This window comes from Acipenser ruthenus, chromosome 2 (genome assembly GCF_902713425.1).
Source record: "Acipenser ruthenus chromosome 2, fAciRut3.2 maternal haplotype, whole genome shotgun sequence".
NCBI lineage: Eukaryota > Metazoa > Chordata > Actinopteri > Acipenseriformes > Acipenseridae > Acipenser > Acipenser ruthenus.
Genome location: NC_081190.1, coordinates 70403966 through 70422391, shown reverse-complemented (window position 1 = coordinate 70422391; position 18426 = coordinate 70403966). Strand labels below are relative to the sequence as shown.

The window sequence follows — 18426 nt, the reverse complement described above, 5'->3', positions numbered from 1 at the left end:
TGCATAGTGCTCCTTGGGATGTTTAAAGCTTGGGAAATCTTTTTGTATCCAAAAACTTCTCCACAACAGTATCTCGGACCTGCCTGGTGTGTTCCTTGTTCTTCATGATGCTCTCTGCGCTTTAAACGGACCTCTGAGACTATCACAGTGCAGGTGCATTTATACGGAGACTTGATTACACACAGGTGGATTCTATTTATCATCATTAGTCATTTAGGTCAACATTGGATCATTCAGAGATCCTCACTGAACTTCTGGAGAGAGTTTGCTGCACTGAAAGTAAAGGGGCTGAATAATTTTGCACGCCCAATTTTTCAGTTTTTTATTTGTTAAAAAAGTTTGAAATATCCAATAAATTTCGTTCTACTTCATGATTGTGTCCCACTTGTTGTTGATTCTTCACAAAAAATTACAGTTTCATATCTTTATGTTTGAAGCCTGAAATGTGGCAAAAGGTCGCAAAGTTCAAGGGGGCCGAATACTTTCGCAAGGCAGTGTATATATATATATATATATATATATATATATATATATATATATATATTATACCCTAAAAGACCATAAAGCCTAACTTTTCCCTGGTCCTTAAGTACAAATACATATTGCATGATTAAAGTTAGGTTGTCTCCCTCTAATCTAATGAAGGGTTATCATTAGCTTACGTATGTATATAATCAAATTTATAAGTGACTGTTCATTTGACTACTTTAAACTACTTTACCTATTACATAAAAAAAACACCAGAAACTAGTAAGAAAAATGTATATAAAAACAATATTAACACATCTTAAAATATTTTAGGTTTAATTACATTTCTATTACATTCTTAAACATTAATACAGTACATAACTGTAATATAAAAGTAACATACAACTTTGATAAATGGACAAACACATATAACAGACATTAAGCCAGTAGTTTTGCTGCGCAGCAAAGTTTACCCCATTTGATAAGAAACAATTTACAAATTAACCTTACAAGCAAACGCTTAGTAAACTGGGAACATCATCTCTGGCAAAACCTGATGAAAATGTTATTAATTTAGCACCATGTTCAGTTTCTAAGAGAAAAATTTAAAGGCAATATCATTTAAACAAACAATTGCTCTGGAAATACCCGGTTCTAACAAATATTTTACATATTCAGTTTCTTTAACCACAGTATACTGCCATAGGATAGTATTGTTGAGATAATGTACACATTTAATTTTTATTGGGTCCTAGTAACATTAGAAAGGCAGCAAGAATAGGCATTAAAAATGACAAAAAAGCTGTATTATTATTTTTTAAATTCAGAGATAAAAAAGCACATCTTCATGAGCCATCTGGTTTAGGTAATGTCTTGTGACATGAATGAGGATGGCATTCAATGAGAAATGTGTCTTTGCCACTCATTTGTTAGTGAGCCATCCTCACTTGTTTGATATTGTGTGTTATTATGTACTGAGGCATGCAGTATTTGCAGTTTATCTGCAAATCGGACATCACACTGTCCTGTCCTGTTTTTCTCTTCCCTTTTGTTTTTTTAACATTGACATTAAGCATTCTCATATACCCTGTGTATAATATCAAGCCTATGGGACAATGCTAATCTACATTTCCAGTCAAAAAGGATGATCTGGCAAAAGGACCATGGTAAGTTTCCAAAGAGATTTGTCCACTTCCAATGTGAAATAGTGTCTGTTCCAGAGGTGGACCAGATAGAGAACAGAGCTCTGCTTAACGACCAAACAACATAGTCATAGTCCAGCCACTCAATGTCTTTAGGTGCCATGACAATGCATATGCAGATCCGGATACTATCTTTATGGACTGTTCTGGGTCCTTCACCATTCTAGATTTGTAGTAGAAAAACTTCTTTGGAAACTTACCATGGTCCTTTGATACCAAGCATTAAAACTTAATAAATTACCATAATTCAATTACATACATACCTTTGTAATATATTGTCAAAACAAATGGTCTATACCAGGGGTCTCCAATCCTGATCCTGAAGAGCTACAGGGTCTTCTGGTTTTCGTTTCAACCAAGCTCTCAGTTACTTAATTGAACGAATTATTGGCTTAATTAGTCAAGACAAACATGTGTTCTTGATCTTTAGCCATTGCTGACCTAAAGACACCTAAAAAACCTGCAGGATTGGGGCTCTCCAAGACCAGTGTTGGAGACCCCTGAACTACAGTAACCACTCTGGTGAAAACACTATTTATATTTCTTGTGTTAAGTAACATTATGATGTTTGACAGACCAGAATTATCAGATTGAATTAATTTATCACAACAGTTGTAGTCATCATAAGGATAAAACCAGTGTTTCAGTACAACTTTGTAAGATGATAGGTATGCATGTGCAATTACAAATGTGACATATTTGTTTATTGTGAAATGAAGTTTATTTTGTTTCTATCTCATTCTTGTCATGTCCTTTATGAATAGCAGAGCTGTTTACTAAATGCACTGTTAGTACATCATAAATGCCCTCAACTGCAAAGTATTTTAAAATTTCTGTTGTTGTAACTTGCAATGCTTTTAAATCACAAAACCTAAAGCAGGACTGGACAGTCACCCTTGACACCAGGTTATAACAGTTATGAAGGCACCAGAATCACCAGCATACAAACACACTAGTTACACAAAGCTCTTCTTTTAGCATTGTGTGCTTGATTAAAAATAAATACATGTAGAATAAAATATGTACAATAAGCAGTTGTTATTTTATAACAAAATATTCTAGTTACCTTTAACCAAGCAGACCATTAAATAAAGTATAAACCCATTTCCTTTTTCTAAAGGGTGGCACTGGACACTTATGGATACTGCTATACACAGTACAAAAAGTATTCAAATTACAGACCGAAAGAAGGTTCTTCTTTGAGTACAGAATTAGTAACCCCATTCAAAATATCATACAGTTTATAACAATAATCACAGATAACCCAATAACTTAAAGGGGTGCCTGTTTTATTAACAAACCTTCACGTTTTATACTAGAAACCTGTATTGTATACTTAATGTCCTTCTTTTTGTGTCTCACAGATGGTCAGGTTTCCTCATGTTTTCACATAGCAGACATAGTTATGACTTTTTCCTTTTCTGCAATCTTTCACTTGCCACTTCCCTCTTCTCTGCACTAACACACAGTTCTTTCCAGCCTTCCTTGATGCCCGTGGGGGTCCTTTCCTCCAGTTTGTGAAGGACACTGGCTCTCCACCAAGCCACTCCCATTTCCCTGCCTTCACTCTGTCATTCAGGCCTGTGGGATACGTGAAAGCATTCATTATTGATATTACCCACAATTCATCTTATTGGTGCCAACTCCTGGACATTGTATTCATTCAAATAATTCTCAATAACAGTCTTTATTATGTTTTGATAGGTGGTTATATAATCTCTTATATTTCAGTTACAAACCACTTGTAAAAACATACATTTTAGGGATTAGATGATGCAGTGTGTTCTCTATCATTGTATGCTGGGTTTGTTTTCAGCTTACACCATATTTAAACATATTTTACAAGCTTTTCCAGCAAAATATGTCCTTTTTCAACAGCTTTCAAGAGAAGAATTTCTGAACTGAGGTGGTTAAAAATGACCACGGGTGTGCAGCTATAATTTCTGTCCCCTCACATTTTTGATGAGATTTTCCATATACTGCCTCAGTGTTGTCACGTGAGAATAAAATACAGCTGCACACTCCTAGTGGTCATTTCTAAAACTTCTTCACAGCAGTTATTCATTAGAATTGGTTGAAAAAGGCCATTTTTGCTATAAGCCTGATGATGTCAGCAAATACAGCAATACAGACTGATAGAGCACACACATGATAGGGTATTAAACAGGTACAAAATGTAAATATCAGCAAAATGTTGAAGCTATAAAAGTATCCCTTTAATGAACTAGGTGATTACCACTGGATGCCTGGGTTCGAAAGTGGCTCACTTTGTCACTGCTTATGCAAGCCATTTTTCTGCTCATAAAATGCTGAAATTGGCAGCAAATAAATTATGGATGGGATCTCGTGAATTTTAATGCATGACAGCATCTTTCAGAAAAATGTTTTGGTTTCATAATAATGTTCCGACTGACACAATATCTATTACACTCTACTCTATTTTCTGAAATTCATACCAATCCAAAATGGCTTCCTTCCGCTGAAATCCCACAGCCACGTCATATCAGGTTTTGAGAGGACACTAACCAGATTGCCACGATGTCTGTCCAAAGATAAACAGAAAATAAAGTTTACTAATTCAGGCAGGAGACCTCCACCAAAGATTGATTTGACAGAATCTTTATTGCGTTTGACAGAAGGACCAAGAGAACGTAATATAATTTTTGGCCCGTATCCTTGTCCATTGAGCTCTAGAGCTGCCAGTATACTGGCTGACGGATGTAACGGTTATTGATTAATGACAGTCATGCCAGCGGCAGGACCAGTAGCACTCTGGACCACCTTCCCCATGTAATGCTGAAGTGTTTATAATGATTATAAGCAGTTATTGCCAGCGGCAAGGCAAGTGGCACTTTGGGCGACGTTACCTCCCCTCGTGAGCTGGCTGAGCTGCTGAGGTGGATGCATGAGTATGATAGCTATTGCCAGCAGCAGGGCAAGTGGCACTTTGATGATTTATGGCAGCTTACAGTCAGTGGGCAGCAAGAGGCACCCTGGACAAGGCACATTGCAAGGTGGAGGCAGGGGAGGAGAACCAAACAAAGAAACAACAAGGAGGCATGGGCAAAGGACTCTTTATAGGAACATTCTGATTGCGTATGTGATTAGAGGCGGATCCTCCTTTCAGAAACATAACATAGTTTCCATTAAAATAATGAGTTACCATGAATTGTATGCTTTTGTACAATGCTGGGTCCTGCATTACATGCCAATATATTCAATAACTTAATACAACAAATGTCCATGCAAAGATTGATCAAAATCAGGCAAACTGTTCCCATGATACACTGTTTCAACACAATTTGATAAGCAGTTTTGAAGGTATGTAAAACATCTAAGTATGATAAAACCATTAACCAAACAATCACTAGCCAGAAATATGTAGGGCACCATGACCCTGATTCTGATACTCATGAATTAAAAACAGTGCTATTGCATCTCTGTTGCTGGAGATATACATCTGCCAGTGGGGATAATATAATACACAATCAAGGAACAAACCAAGAGTATCAGATTTTCAGATGCATATATTATATTATTTGCATGAGCAATGCAATGTTGCCTTTACATTTCCTTGCAAGCTCTTGCAGCTGAATTCCATGTTGATTTGTGGTCAGTGCTGATGTAGTAGCAATGGGTTCCATGGTAGATCCATCCAGGAGGACATTTTTTAGCATTGATGTCCTGAAATGAAAGAAAAGTCAATTTCTCTAAGTAGTATTTCTAGGGGAATGCATGAGAATGAACTGCCCCATATTTTTTTTAAACTAAAAACAATCCCATCAGTTTAATTTAACTAATCATCTCAATTGAATAATCTGTCAAGCTGTTCATGAAGCATGTTTCCATGGTGTATGAAAAGAAGGCAACAAGAAGGCAAGACATAGTCATTTAATGCAGAAAGGGAATTACATCACTGGTTGGCTTCCATGGTTTCCAAGAAATCCCATCACAATGAAACAGTTTTTGGGCACTTTGGTCAAAATGAAGAAGGCGTTTCAGGTCAGGTGTGCAGGGCTTAGGAAAGGATCTGCTGTAGTCATCCTACAAAGAAATCCCAAATCAGCTTTACTCTGTGTGCCAGAGTGTAATCAGTAATACATTTCTGTTCTAAAATCGCTTTTACCAAGTTCAAAATATCCTTGATACGCCACTGTCCATAAGTAACTACACTTGATGTGTGTATTTGTTTATTTGTACTATTGTGATAACATTTTAATGTCAAAATATGAAAAGATTACCTCTGTGGTACCAGTCTAACAAAGGCTCAGACCAATGTAGCTGCCATTGTGTGACCACTGTCCCTTAGTACAAGACGATTACCATAAAGGATTTGGTAAGGCATGATAATAAGAGTTTGCAATACAGAAGTAATGCAAAGTATAGGAGTAGATTTTGCAGTTTCATTCATGCTTAAAATTACTTGTATTTCAGTACCTGTTTTGTGGAGTGGACAGTGGCTCTGTCAGAATGCAGGAGCTCAGTGGATCTAGGAGAACCAACAGGATACCTCTGCTGCCCTCTACTGGTAACCAGTACCTTGGCTCTTTTGCCAGAGTTAGATGGAGAGCTATCATCCTCCACTCTGAGCGACATGATCCCATGGTACTGAATACAAAGAGGAAGCATTCAAGGGAGGACAATACAGTTAGAGCGATGATAGTGAATTAAGTGAGACGAGACAATAATACAGGAATAGTTACTTGGGGGCAGCAGAAATGATCTTGGTTGCAAATATATTTCAGAATGTGCCTTCAGATCTATGTGCACATCTGCAACAATGCTTGTTTACTGTTCCCACAACAATCCATATATTGCAATCAGAGCACCGACATTGCTGCAGGAATGAGCATGATCTGGATACAGTAAGATGCTCATAAGATACATTTTCTTTCTCCTGGCCAACTTCACTGTGATATAGTGAAAACACAGGAGTCAGTTATAACTGTAAACTGTAACTGCACTTTATTGTTGTTTTTCATACACTCTCTTAGCCGTCTCTCTCTATCTCCATTCGACCGGAAAACACTAACAACCTGGCTTACGACAGTCTCCTGAATCTCACGACACTCCTTAAAGGCGTAGCTTCAATTTATTAACTAAACAGAGGAACCCTGAACATAACATTCACAACGTTCTGAGATGAATCAGCTACTAGGAACCGAACAAGCTTAGATGGGCTAAATGGCCTTCTCTTGTTCGTGCTTTTTTAAATGCTCTTATGTTCTTATGAGCACTGCAAAATGAAAGATGAATTTCCAGCTAATTTATGACCCATGATGTGTGAATAAAAATATGGGCCAAAGCAAGAAAATCTTCTATTTTAATTTTAGATTGTATTTTATTTTTAACTCTTTATTTAAAACACCTGATGATTAATGTTTTAGTTAATTGTGTTGAACCCCGATCTAATTTAAATATGGTTTTGTATTGTACATTGTAATGTATCTTTAAAGACAATAATGCCCTCAGACAGGGCATGGAAAATTTGCAGTAATTAGAATTAACCTTTAGCCATGATCATGAATAATATATAAAAATAGTATAACCCAATGAAATTAACTTACTGTAAACACTACATCTGTCCCATTTCGTTCAACATATGAAGGATGGACCTGTTAGGAAGAAAGAAGTACTTCAGGAAGATGCTAAATAATGGAGTCAAAGAAAACATTTGTAATCATTTCCAGGTGAATTAAGTTGAGTAAATATAACTTTTTTTAACTTAAAAGCTATGGTCTTTACTAATATAGTACTCCAAAATTCCTCGTTTTATCAAAAGTTATTATTATTATTATTTTTAATCAATTTTCACCCACAATTTGGCCCTCTCAAACAACAACAAAATCCATTATAATTCATTAGCAACAGCTGGTGGAATTAGATGTAGGCTTAAATAATGCATTTGTTGTAATATTATATTACAGGTTTTACCATTTTTTCTTAAAAGCTGTGAGTATTTGAAGTTATGGTTGATAAAACAGCATAAACATGTACATTCTGGTTTCCTCACAGTCCAATTTTAGAAATATGCAAGCTTCTACAGCTTTATTAATATCTTGAACATTTCCCAGTTCATACTCAATATCTCCCCACCCCCATGTTTACCTAAAAAATACAATCGTTATATTGATTTTGACCATTTTTATAAAAGAATATCTCATCCTGAAATACAGTAGGAATTGTTAACTTTTGCAGTCACCCAAAACGTTTTTGAAAAACACACACATTATGCTTAATGCCATCAATTGTTGTTAGTTCCTTACCGTTTTCCCATTTCCAATGACCCTGAGTCTTTTCTTTGGTGGAGGTGGGTTGTATTCCTGTGATACATCGCCTCTTGTCCACCCAGTGCCCTCTACAGGGGTAAGTGAGATTTTCTCCACTTGGATTACACCATGGCTGGGGGGAGGATACTCAGCAGTGACTGGGGACGGCTGACCTCTTAGTCGAGGGACAGCTGGGACCTGGCCAGTGTTTTTACTGTTACTACACTGACCTGTGTGCAAAAAACAAGATCCACTGGTTCAAAACACATTCACATACTGATTTTATTGTTACCCTATAACCCAGCTCCAAAAAGTACAGTACTTCCAAATTAAAATACATTTCTGATTATTTTATTTCTCCCTAAATAAAGATGGCTGATTGTGCTGAACTACAGTACATAATGGAAATGAATTACACTATCTAAAAATATAGGATAAAATATGGTGGTATTTAGATCTGTCACTGTTTCAATCAACTGCATAGAAACCCCATCGTCCTCTATACCGAGCACAGACGGTTGCAGTACGAGTGATTTCACAGGTGTCTTCACATCAATTCATACCTTTCCTTGAGTCAGTGATTCTCACCACTAATTTCGTCTTGCTTCCTAGCACAGTGTTAACAGGGGAGTTGAGAACCACCTCAAACACCTCCTCAGCTTCTTCCAGTCTGTGACTTGTAATCCCTATGTTCCAAGTCCTGGTCGAAACCCCTGGGAATGAAAGAAAAATACATTGACTCTCAGCCACATCATCCCAGCAGTACCTGTATAGATAAAAAGACACTGGAGGTCACTGTAAATGACACCTGTCAGCACTTTCTGTGTTTATCGTGGGAGAATCTGCTAGATTGCAGCAGCAGATTATCTTAAAATTCAAAGACTTTTTTTTAGATTTGTATGACATTTGAAGGAACATCTTTGAATGAACATCTAAACAGACCAATCCCACTGCCAAGCCAATTGACTCTTTACACCCATGTTGGCAAGCTGGAGAACAAAGGCCAGCCCTGCAGGAGTCCACTCTGAGCTCAGCAGGCGCCTAAGAAGAAAGACTCTTTTGCTGACTTTGCCTCCCAGATCCAGTCCGGTATTTGACAAATCTACTCTAGAAATGAAAGTGAAACACATTAATAACATACCAGGATCAAACTGGATCAAACTGGAGGGGCTGAGAGTAAAATCCTTCCCGACAGAAGCAGAGATCTCATTGACCTAAATAATAAAATATAAACACAACAAGATTAACAAACAAGAAGCTTTATTTTCTCTGCCCATTTACAGTACATACAGCCATGCTTGCAATGTGTTTAAGGCCTGTACGTGAGCTATGTGAAAATTACAATAAGTGTAAGCAAATTTAATTGAAGTTGAGATCTCTGAAGTCAAGATGGAAAGTTATATCTGTGGATATGATTGCTCTTGTTAATGATAACCTGTAGTTACACTAGTTATCCACTAGAGGAAGAGTCACACTGTCTGCATTCGCCGTGCAATTTCTGTAAGAATCTGAAGGTAATGTACATTTTTATAAAGTAACCGCTTCGAATTTACATTCATTTCATGGAGGCCTCTTATTTTATATTGTGTGTCTTTGTCAAGCACTGTTTATTTTACCTGTAAAATTAATGCTAAGCAATTATGAAGCTCATTTCAATTGTATGTTGATGCAAATATCAATTAGTTGTCACATTAGTTTTGCATTAAGATAACAAATTGCACTGAATTGAAAAGATTTATTCTCTTGAACTGTAAGACAACTAGGATTAGCATTTACCTTGATTCCAATGAAAGAAGACTCCATCGCATAGCCCTCTCTAGTGATTGGCAATGAAAGTGTCCCTACATCTTCACACACCACATACTCAGACTGGGAGAACTCGATTCGAGACCACTTCAGTTCAAGCCTGCAGAAAATTCAGTAGAATTTAATGTGAACAAAAAAGAATATACAATGTATATTTTATTATTGTTAATAATTAGTTAAACATACTAATTTTAGGATGCCGTCCACCTAGCCTCCAAAACCTGCCTTCATACTGCAGCAACAACACGATGATAATGTGATTTTAAATTAAATTTATGTTAGTTTTATTGCTCTTAAAACGTTGTAGACTGAAGTCTCTTTGTCCACGGAGCAGGGATAACACAAGCAGTAACAGTGTTTGCTTACTCTGTCCTGGACGAATACTACCTGGAATCTCTATTGGTGACTGCCTGCAAATGGGCTCAAAAGCCAATCGTAAGTGATTGTTTGGTAATTTTCATTTTGATTAATAAATAAATAAATAAATAAATAAAAATGAAAGTGTCTTACATTTGTGGAATTCCAGTATTTCCTGTTGGGTCTGAGACCAAAAACTCCAGGCTGTCAGACAGGGCCTCCAGAGATGGATTGATGACATAAAGAATATGTCTTCTGTTTAAATCCTTCTGAGTAAACCTCTGTCGAACAAAGTCTCCTTGAAACCAATAACACTTAAAATTACTGTCACACTTCTTAATATTTCATCATACTTCCTTTATGAAACTCATTTATATCATTCTTAATTTGTTAATGGTTAGTTGTTTTTTTTTATATATAAATTTAGTCGTTGCCAATTATTTTTATTATTTTCTCCCAATTTAGAATGGCCAATTATTTTTTAAGCTCAGCTCACCGCTACCACCCCTGCGCTGACTCGGGAGGGCGAAGACAAACACACACTGTCCTCCGAAACATGTGCCGTCAGCCGACCTCTTTTTTTCACACTGCAGACTCACCATGCAGCCACCCAGGAGCTACAGCGTCAGAGGACAACACAGCTCTCGGGCAGCTTACAGGCAAGCACGCAGGCGCCCGGCCAGACTACAGGGGTCGCTGGTGCGAGGTGAGCTGAGGACATCCTGGCCGACCTAACCCTCCCTCCCCCCGGGCGACGCTTGGCCAATTGTGGAATAGCCTGGACTCGAACCGGCGACGTCCAGGCTATAGAGAGCATCCTGCACTCCATGCGGAGCGCCTTTACCGGATGCACCACTCGGGAGCCCCTCGTTAATGGTTAGTTTCTGTGATAACAGATGATGAGGAGAGGTGGGTTTTCCTGTTGCAACCTCTTGTCACTTACCTGTTGTCGCGTTTTCCAGGTAACCAAAATCAGGAGGCCGTAGTATCTGGAAGATGATCTCCTCATCCTTGGTATCGGCATCTGTTGCTTTCAAGTCTCTGGAGGAGATGTAGCTCCCGTAACGGCCGTCCTTCAACAATTCCACCTTTGATACGCACTGGAGGTGAACGATTCTAGGAGAAGACTTGTCTAGTTGCTCTACCTAGATGACAAAAAGCAAATAAGCAGGGGACTGGTGGCTTGGGACTGGTTGGGTGCTACATTGCTTTAAATACAGAATTTACATGACTATAAATTATAGGTGTAATTTGTAAATATATTATATAGATATGTACTGTATAAATTACTCAAAATGTGCAACCATAATATTATATTTAAATGTTTATAAGCTATAATCAACTACCAACGGTCATTGGTTTTACAGAAACCGATATTACACCACAGACAATAATATGAATCCTATCTTTTATTTGTGTTTATTTACCATTAATATTAAAAAATACAGAAATTGACAATATAAAACACTATCTTCAATGCATTATTTCTTGTGACCCAAAAGATTTCTGTTAATTGGATTTCATTCCCCTTTGAACTATTGATAATTGAGACCCAAAATCATTTCTTAAACTTTAGGAAACAGTAATAACCAAATGAAAAACTATTTACATTATAAATAAAATAACCTAAAAAAAATAAATAAATAACTTCCCAGTGCAGGTGGGCAATGTCCCTCCTTCCCGACTTTTACCTCTCATTGATTCATTCTGAATACTTTAAACCCACCCCAACTACTGAGTGGCAGCAAATTCCTACCTTTCTACCTTTCTATTGGAGGACTGTACACACTTGCGAGACTTAAAGCTATGTTACAGTTCGGTAGGAAGTATTTACACACTCTTGGAATTTAAAACAGAATTGCAAATTGTGGCAAAATGTAAAACAATGCCTACACATACAAAAACCCCAGAAGAATATGCCTGTGACCATAGGGATTTTGTTATGGAAGACAGCAAAGGAAACAAGGTACAACTGAAATGTGCAAGTGCTGTTGAGATACTATACATATTGTGACAGAAAAAAAACGCCAAGAATCTTGAAAAGTAACTGAAAACAAAAATTTCATACAGTATATAAAAACCAGATTTACACAAAAATGAAATTAATAAAAACCAAAAAACAGAAGCCCTAATTATAATGCACACAGGGTCAGGATGGATTATAATCATTGTAATACCTCGTTACTGATACAATGCACATAAATCAGTTACATTGCTACATTAAAATGATGGATTTGTGCTAGTACCTGGATAGTGAAGAAAACTGGCTCTGTCTGCTTTTCCCTGTCAATGAGGAAACCGTGGTTGGTCCCGTCAGAAGCCACAAAGCTGAAGCGGTCTATCTGGGAGTCCCCTCCAGTGTGTTTGTAGGCCAGGTCCCTGCTGTTCACATCGAGCTGGGTGAAGCTGTGCTGAAGCAGCGGGGCACCGCGCCGGGAGAGCTGCCCGTATCGTGGGAGCTGTGCCAGCTGGAAAGTGAGGCTGTGTGCCGGGGTGTCCGGGTCAGAGAGCTGCAGGGCCTCGGGTGGAATCACCATCATCGAGCCCTCCAGCACCAGCAGGCCCGTATTGCGGGAGACCGTAGGCAGGACACGGTCAGCAGTCTCCACGGCAATCTCCATCGTCCCATTCTGAGTGGACAGGCCGTTGCTGACGACAAATCTGGCAACGAGAGAGGCAAGGCATGCCTTCAGCATGTGTGTGTGTTCTTTTCTCGCCCCATCTACAGAAATGAAATGATAATGCACACCTATTACTATAGGGTGTTTGAGTCCTGTGTCAGCCATGTAACATTCTCAAAGCAGCCAGGGGCTCTGTCCCAGTCCTGGTCCTTTTTAACAAGGCATATAACTGTATGATGTGTTATGATGTGCTACTACTGTGAAACTATTGAAATGTGGAACAAATTGAAGATCTGGTTTCTAGTAAACCTTTAAGTAGGTTATTAAATAATGTTGTGTGTATGCCCCTTTTGAAAATGTGTATATGTGTCAATGTAAATAAATACACCTTATTATCTTTACAGTATTTTGGCAGTAATACTTCTCATTTTGATAGTGCCTTTAAATTCCAAGCACATACCCTGCAGTCTTACCTCAACACCTCCTTCAGTGAATGTGCTCTGTTGTCATGAACAAAGCAGACAGTCTGTGCAGCGATATCCATCTGGCTGAAAGTGGTGATGGGCACCCCGGGGTAGCTGACATACTCTATGTGGCCACCGGCAGGCGGAGAGGTAATGACATACATCAGCTCTTCAGGCTTGTCAGTGCCATCCACGGAAAGCAAAGTATCAGTGGTCAACATCACCTGCTCTCCTTTGGAGATTTTGAGGGGTTTAACAAAAACAGCAATGTCTCCTGGAAGGAAGCATAAAACAGGGTCACTGCACAGTTCATTAAAGCGCAGCAGTGTTTCTGTTGCACAGGAAAATGCTACAGTAATCAGTGCATATGGGACCCACAGTAAATGTTTCCCACTTTAGGAAGCGGGATTCACATGAAATAGATGTGCCAGCACAGCACAGCAAACACCAAGCAAACTTCAGTTAGGTATGATCACAATGACTCATTCTGGTGTGAAATGTATTCTGATTTGCTTTTTCTAATTAAGACACCAATTAAACTGAAATTAATGTCTTAACTGAAATAATAATTAAAAAAAAGATCTTCCTTTGCTAGGTGGATAATGTATGAATCTCTCATTCACTGGAGCTCTAGCACAGTATGTGTACTTTTTATATGTGCTATTTATTAGGTAGGCTAGCATAGTCCATTTAACATTTTGGGCTGTGACCACACAAGTACATCCCACATTACTGTTGCTGTGGGTTCGTCCAGGTTCACAGCTGCTGTTAAACAGTAAGTAGCGAGGTGCCCAAAAATATAGTGTTATACACTGGGGCGCCTAACTTTGTTTAAAATATGTTATAATATGGCTTGTTTATTGATAATCGACACATGTATGTTGACAGTTAAAAAATGCCTTGCTCGTCTTTGTTTTAAATCCAGTGCTGGATGCTAGAGAATGTTTTTCATGTTTTGTCATCAGACATTGCTGAGCTCAGCTATCACTGCGAATCCAGCTACTATGAGATTTTCAGAAACCATCTCTATAGGCAACGCTTGGTGCTGATAGGTTGAAACAATAAGCACCCGCACTCACACGGCAATGCTAATTGGTTAAAACACCTTATTCATGACATTATTACAGGCACTGCAGATCAACCATACATTGCTCATAGTACGTTAACAAGAGTACAGTTGTGTTCGGCAGCATCCTTAGGCACCAAAATAAATAAATAAATACAAATTGATGCGCCAAGTATGTGAAATTTACCTGCCCCGGACCAATGGAGTTGATGATATATCATGAGCTACATTGGTAAATACTGAGTCACATTTTTTATCAATCAGCATTTCTACATTTTTTTGTCATTCAGGGACATAATATATTATTAAACGTACACACGTTTCGATATGAAAGCTGAACATTAATATCAGCAAAGAGCAACTAAGTTACAAGTTTTTAATGAAAAAATAATTGTAACCAACTGTGACAGAAATACGAGTTCTGGTGATAAATCTTCCTCCCGACCTGTGAGGGCGCTAAAGAACGGGAGGAGAAGTATCTGGAAGGGCTGGCCTAACAGTTGGTTTCCGGGACCGGGAAGTGGGTCAGCCTGGAAAGAAGCGAGACTCTGTTGTAAGACCATATTGATTTGACAGGTGAACGAGGGGCAGCTGCAAGTAATAAGGCAGCTGCAACCGTTTACCTAGATATCATGCGGGATTACATATAGGTGCCAGGGTAACGCTGTTCTTTTCCTTCGTTTGGGTAAAGCTCGAGAGAGAGAGAAGGACTGAGAGAGGAGCTCTCAGTAATAAAGAAGAGCTGTAGACGTGTTACGTGTTTTTGTGTTGTGTTTGTCTGTGTTGTAATTGTTTGTGTTTTTTACATCACCAGACAGTTAGAGCACATCACCGGAGCTGTCGCCGAGGGTCAGCACAATCCGGAGCACCACTGCACTACCGTCACAAAAAAATACTTGTGTTTGCACTAAGCACCAGCACGACTGCACTCACCCAGGACTGCACTCACCCTGGACCTGGATTATAAATAAAGCACCTTTTCCACTGTATACCGTTGTCTGCCTGTCACTCCTGCATCGCATCACCGCTGCACCTGTTCCCCTTCACTAGCCACTTTGCCACACCAACGTTTTCACTAAAATAAAATCAGGCTTGTATAATTTTGAAATACCACTTCTTGATATATTTACTACTGCCTAATCTAAGCTAAAAATAAAGATTTTGGTGGGAATTGAACTTAAACTTGTTCATGGGCCCTATCTTCCTTACCTTTTTTTTTCATTCACTTAACGTTTTTCTTATTGTTTGCTAACATTAGCCACGGTGCAGACCTTGTGTCAAATCAATATGTTTGTGTCGGGAGAATTTATTGTGATTGTTTATAAATGTGGCCCATCCTCTGAATACTTTTCCATTTTTATATTTTATTTTAAAGATTTTAAAATAATGGAAAACACAACAAGGTATAATAAATATATAATGAACGAAAAAAGTGTAGAGGAAGAATATATAGTCGCGTGTCCCCCCCCTATTCAAAGTGCCCCTTCTGCCACATGGGTTAGGCGCCTATGGTTAGACATCCCCACGTGTCGCTAGAACTGTTTAAATAACGTACCTGTAATTTTTCTTTTCATTATTTCATTCTTTTCATTCATTAACATCCTGACAACTTTATAACTTATAACACTTATAACTTTAAACTCTGTTTCAAAGCTCTTCTCATCGCTCTGATGCACTGGGGTTTGAGATCAGTTCTCTATATCATTGTAGGAAGAGTGATTAAAAAAAAAAAAAAAAAAGAATACATAACAAGTGCTATGGCTTTTCTGTTCCCTATACATCATTGATCATTATTGCTGTGTCACCTGTTTCACAATGTGGGTAACAATCCTTACACATTTTGAAAAGAACTTTGAAACATTCTTTAAAGTTAGTGTAAAAAATTGTCAGGATGGTAACACTGAAAAGAAACAAATACAGGTACTTTATTGTGACAGGGTGCTCGTGTCACGTGTGTTGGTACAGAGCCATGGGATGTGGAATTGAAACACCAACACAGGCGCGCAGGATTTATTCACAAAATAAAGTAAATAAACAAAGGGATCATGTGACGTTACCTGCGATGGTAAAGCACAGAGGACACACAGCAAGCTGTACAAAAGGCAAAATAAAACACAGTACAAAAACTACAAAGAAAAGGTGCCACACAGGGCGAGCGCTAGTCTTATAATGAGGTGTCCCGCTCCAGGAACCGGCTACACTATGTAACCCTCACTGTACATCACTTGGGATCACTCTACCCTAAACCAGTGGTCCCCAACCCATGGTCCCCAACATAATGATAATCCCTACCTACCTCCCTGCCCATTACACAGTACCAGTTGAGTAGCAGGCAATTTATAGAATCCGCTTTAGGAATGTGTTACGTCACGTTCCCATGACAATGGTTCTTCGGCTTCTGAACTGTATTTCCTTGCGCGCAAAAGAGAAGTACGGAGAGCTTTACATTTTAATAATGGCCGAACTTGACACAGGTCCTCCACAAAAGAGAGCAAGAACGTACACATACAACTTTCACACGGAAAGTGTGTGTGCTTAATTTGTCACGGACATGTCAGTGTGGCGAAGAGATGCAACATTGAACGACATTTTACCACACACCACAAAACGTTTGCATGTGAGTACCCGCCGATTAGTAACTTAAGGAAAGTAAAGGTGAGAGAATTGAAGACAGCCTTGATCTCTCAACAATCTATTTTTAAGAAATGTTAGTAAGTCTAAAGCAGCTACGATTGCGTCATTCAAAATTGTGCATGTTCTTGCAAAGAACAAGAAACCATTTGAAGACGGTGAGGTCATCAATCAAGGAAGCCATGCTTGTGGCTTCTGAAACCTTGTATCAAGACTTTAAAACCCATTCTGAAATTGTGTCTGCAATTAAAGATATTCAGCTCTCTGGAAATTCAGTAACAAGGAGGACTGAAGCAATGTCAAAAAATGTGACATGCATGCTAAAACATGATTTAATGCGCTACGAATTTTTCAGCCTACAAGTTGACGAATCAACAGATGTATGCGACACGGCTCAGTTATGCAGTTTTTGGGGATTGTAGTGTGAAAGAGGACATACTGGCTGTTGTACCATTGAAACAAAACACGCGGTGAAGATATTTATCAGGCTTTTAAGCATTCTTTACAGGAGATCGATGCCCCTCTGCAAAAACTTGTGTCAATAACAACTGATGGTGCACCTGCAATGCTAGGAAAGAAGATCGGCTTCATTGCTATGTGCAAAAACGACCCTGACACTCCCGATCACTGCATCATCCATCTGCAGGCTTTGTTCGCAAAAGTACTCAATTTTCAGCATGTCATGAGCATAGTTGTAAAGATTGTCAATTCAATCCGAGCCAGGGCACTGCAACACAGACTGATCAAGACACTGCTGTCTGAACTTGATGCACAGTACAGTGACCTTATTTTGAATTCAGAAGTGCGATGGCTCAGCAAGGGAAAAGTTTTGGAGTGTTTTCAGGAACTCCTTCCAGAAATAAAAATGTTTTTGGAAGAAATGAACACTACCAAGAGCTCAGTGATCAACAGTGGCTCACCGATTTAGCGTTTCTTACTGATTTGACTTCTAAACTGAACACCGCGAACCTTGAGCTTCACGTGAAGGATATAATTGGATCAGTGAATGCGTTCCGAAGGAAGCTTAGATTGTGGAGTGCTCAGATCAAGAAGGGAGTTCTCACACACTTTCCTGGCCTAGCAAAGAAGCATGAAGAACATGATCCCTAATGTAGTTGCCAAGAAAATAGAAACGTGCATTTTAAAACAGAAAGCAAGTGTTAAGTTGTTTTCAGTACATATATCCTGTATTTGGCTTTCTAAAGATGCTTCTTCATGAAGACAGAGTGATCTAGGAAGATGGTGCCTGCAGCATGTTACATTTTTAATATTATTGCCCATGGGTCAGTAAAGGTTGGGGACCGCTGCCCTAAACTAACCAATTTATGAGCCGGTATTCATACGATGACTCTTGCTGCTTCATAGGGCCTTGGCTGGGCATTGTCTTCACAAGCACCGCTTGTCGTTTCAGGGTTGCGCAGCTGTCGTTCCTGCACAGCGGACGCTCTCCTCCTGAGTATACGCAGATTCCCCTCTGTAGCATCACCGGATGTTTTTAAACTGACGGACACTCGGTCGAGACCCGTCCCACATGCTGATTGA

At 38.8% G+C, this 18426-nt stretch overlaps 1 protein-coding gene across 1 annotated transcript in view; it reads right to left on the bottom strand.

Annotated features, from left to right (window-relative positions):
* Positions 1 to 787: 787 nt before the first annotated feature.
* Positions 788 to 18426, bottom strand: part of LOC117408535 (FRAS1-related extracellular matrix protein 1-like) — a 60694-nt gene continuing 43055 nt past the window's right edge. The window contains exons 24-37 of the mRNA XM_059000101.1: positions 13197 to 13461; positions 12349 to 12763; positions 11046 to 11247; positions 10256 to 10400; positions 9716 to 9845; positions 9081 to 9153; positions 8503 to 8652; positions 7937 to 8169; positions 7238 to 7285; positions 6108 to 6278; positions 5583 to 5714; positions 5239 to 5354; positions 4127 to 4212; positions 788 to 3251 (exon numbers count right to left, since the gene is read on the bottom strand). Of these exons, the coding sequence (XP_058856084.1) occupies positions 3049 to 3251; positions 4127 to 4212; positions 5239 to 5354; positions 5583 to 5714; positions 6108 to 6278; positions 7238 to 7285; positions 7937 to 8169; positions 8503 to 8652; positions 9081 to 9153; positions 9716 to 9845; positions 10256 to 10400; positions 11046 to 11247; positions 12349 to 12763; positions 13197 to 13461 (2369 nt within the window). The 3' untranslated portion in view covers positions 788 to 3048. The remainder of the gene's footprint in view (positions 3252 to 4126; positions 4213 to 5238; positions 5355 to 5582; positions 5715 to 6107; positions 6279 to 7237; positions 7286 to 7936; positions 8170 to 8502; positions 8653 to 9080; positions 9154 to 9715; positions 9846 to 10255; positions 10401 to 11045; positions 11248 to 12348; positions 12764 to 13196; positions 13462 to 18426) is intronic.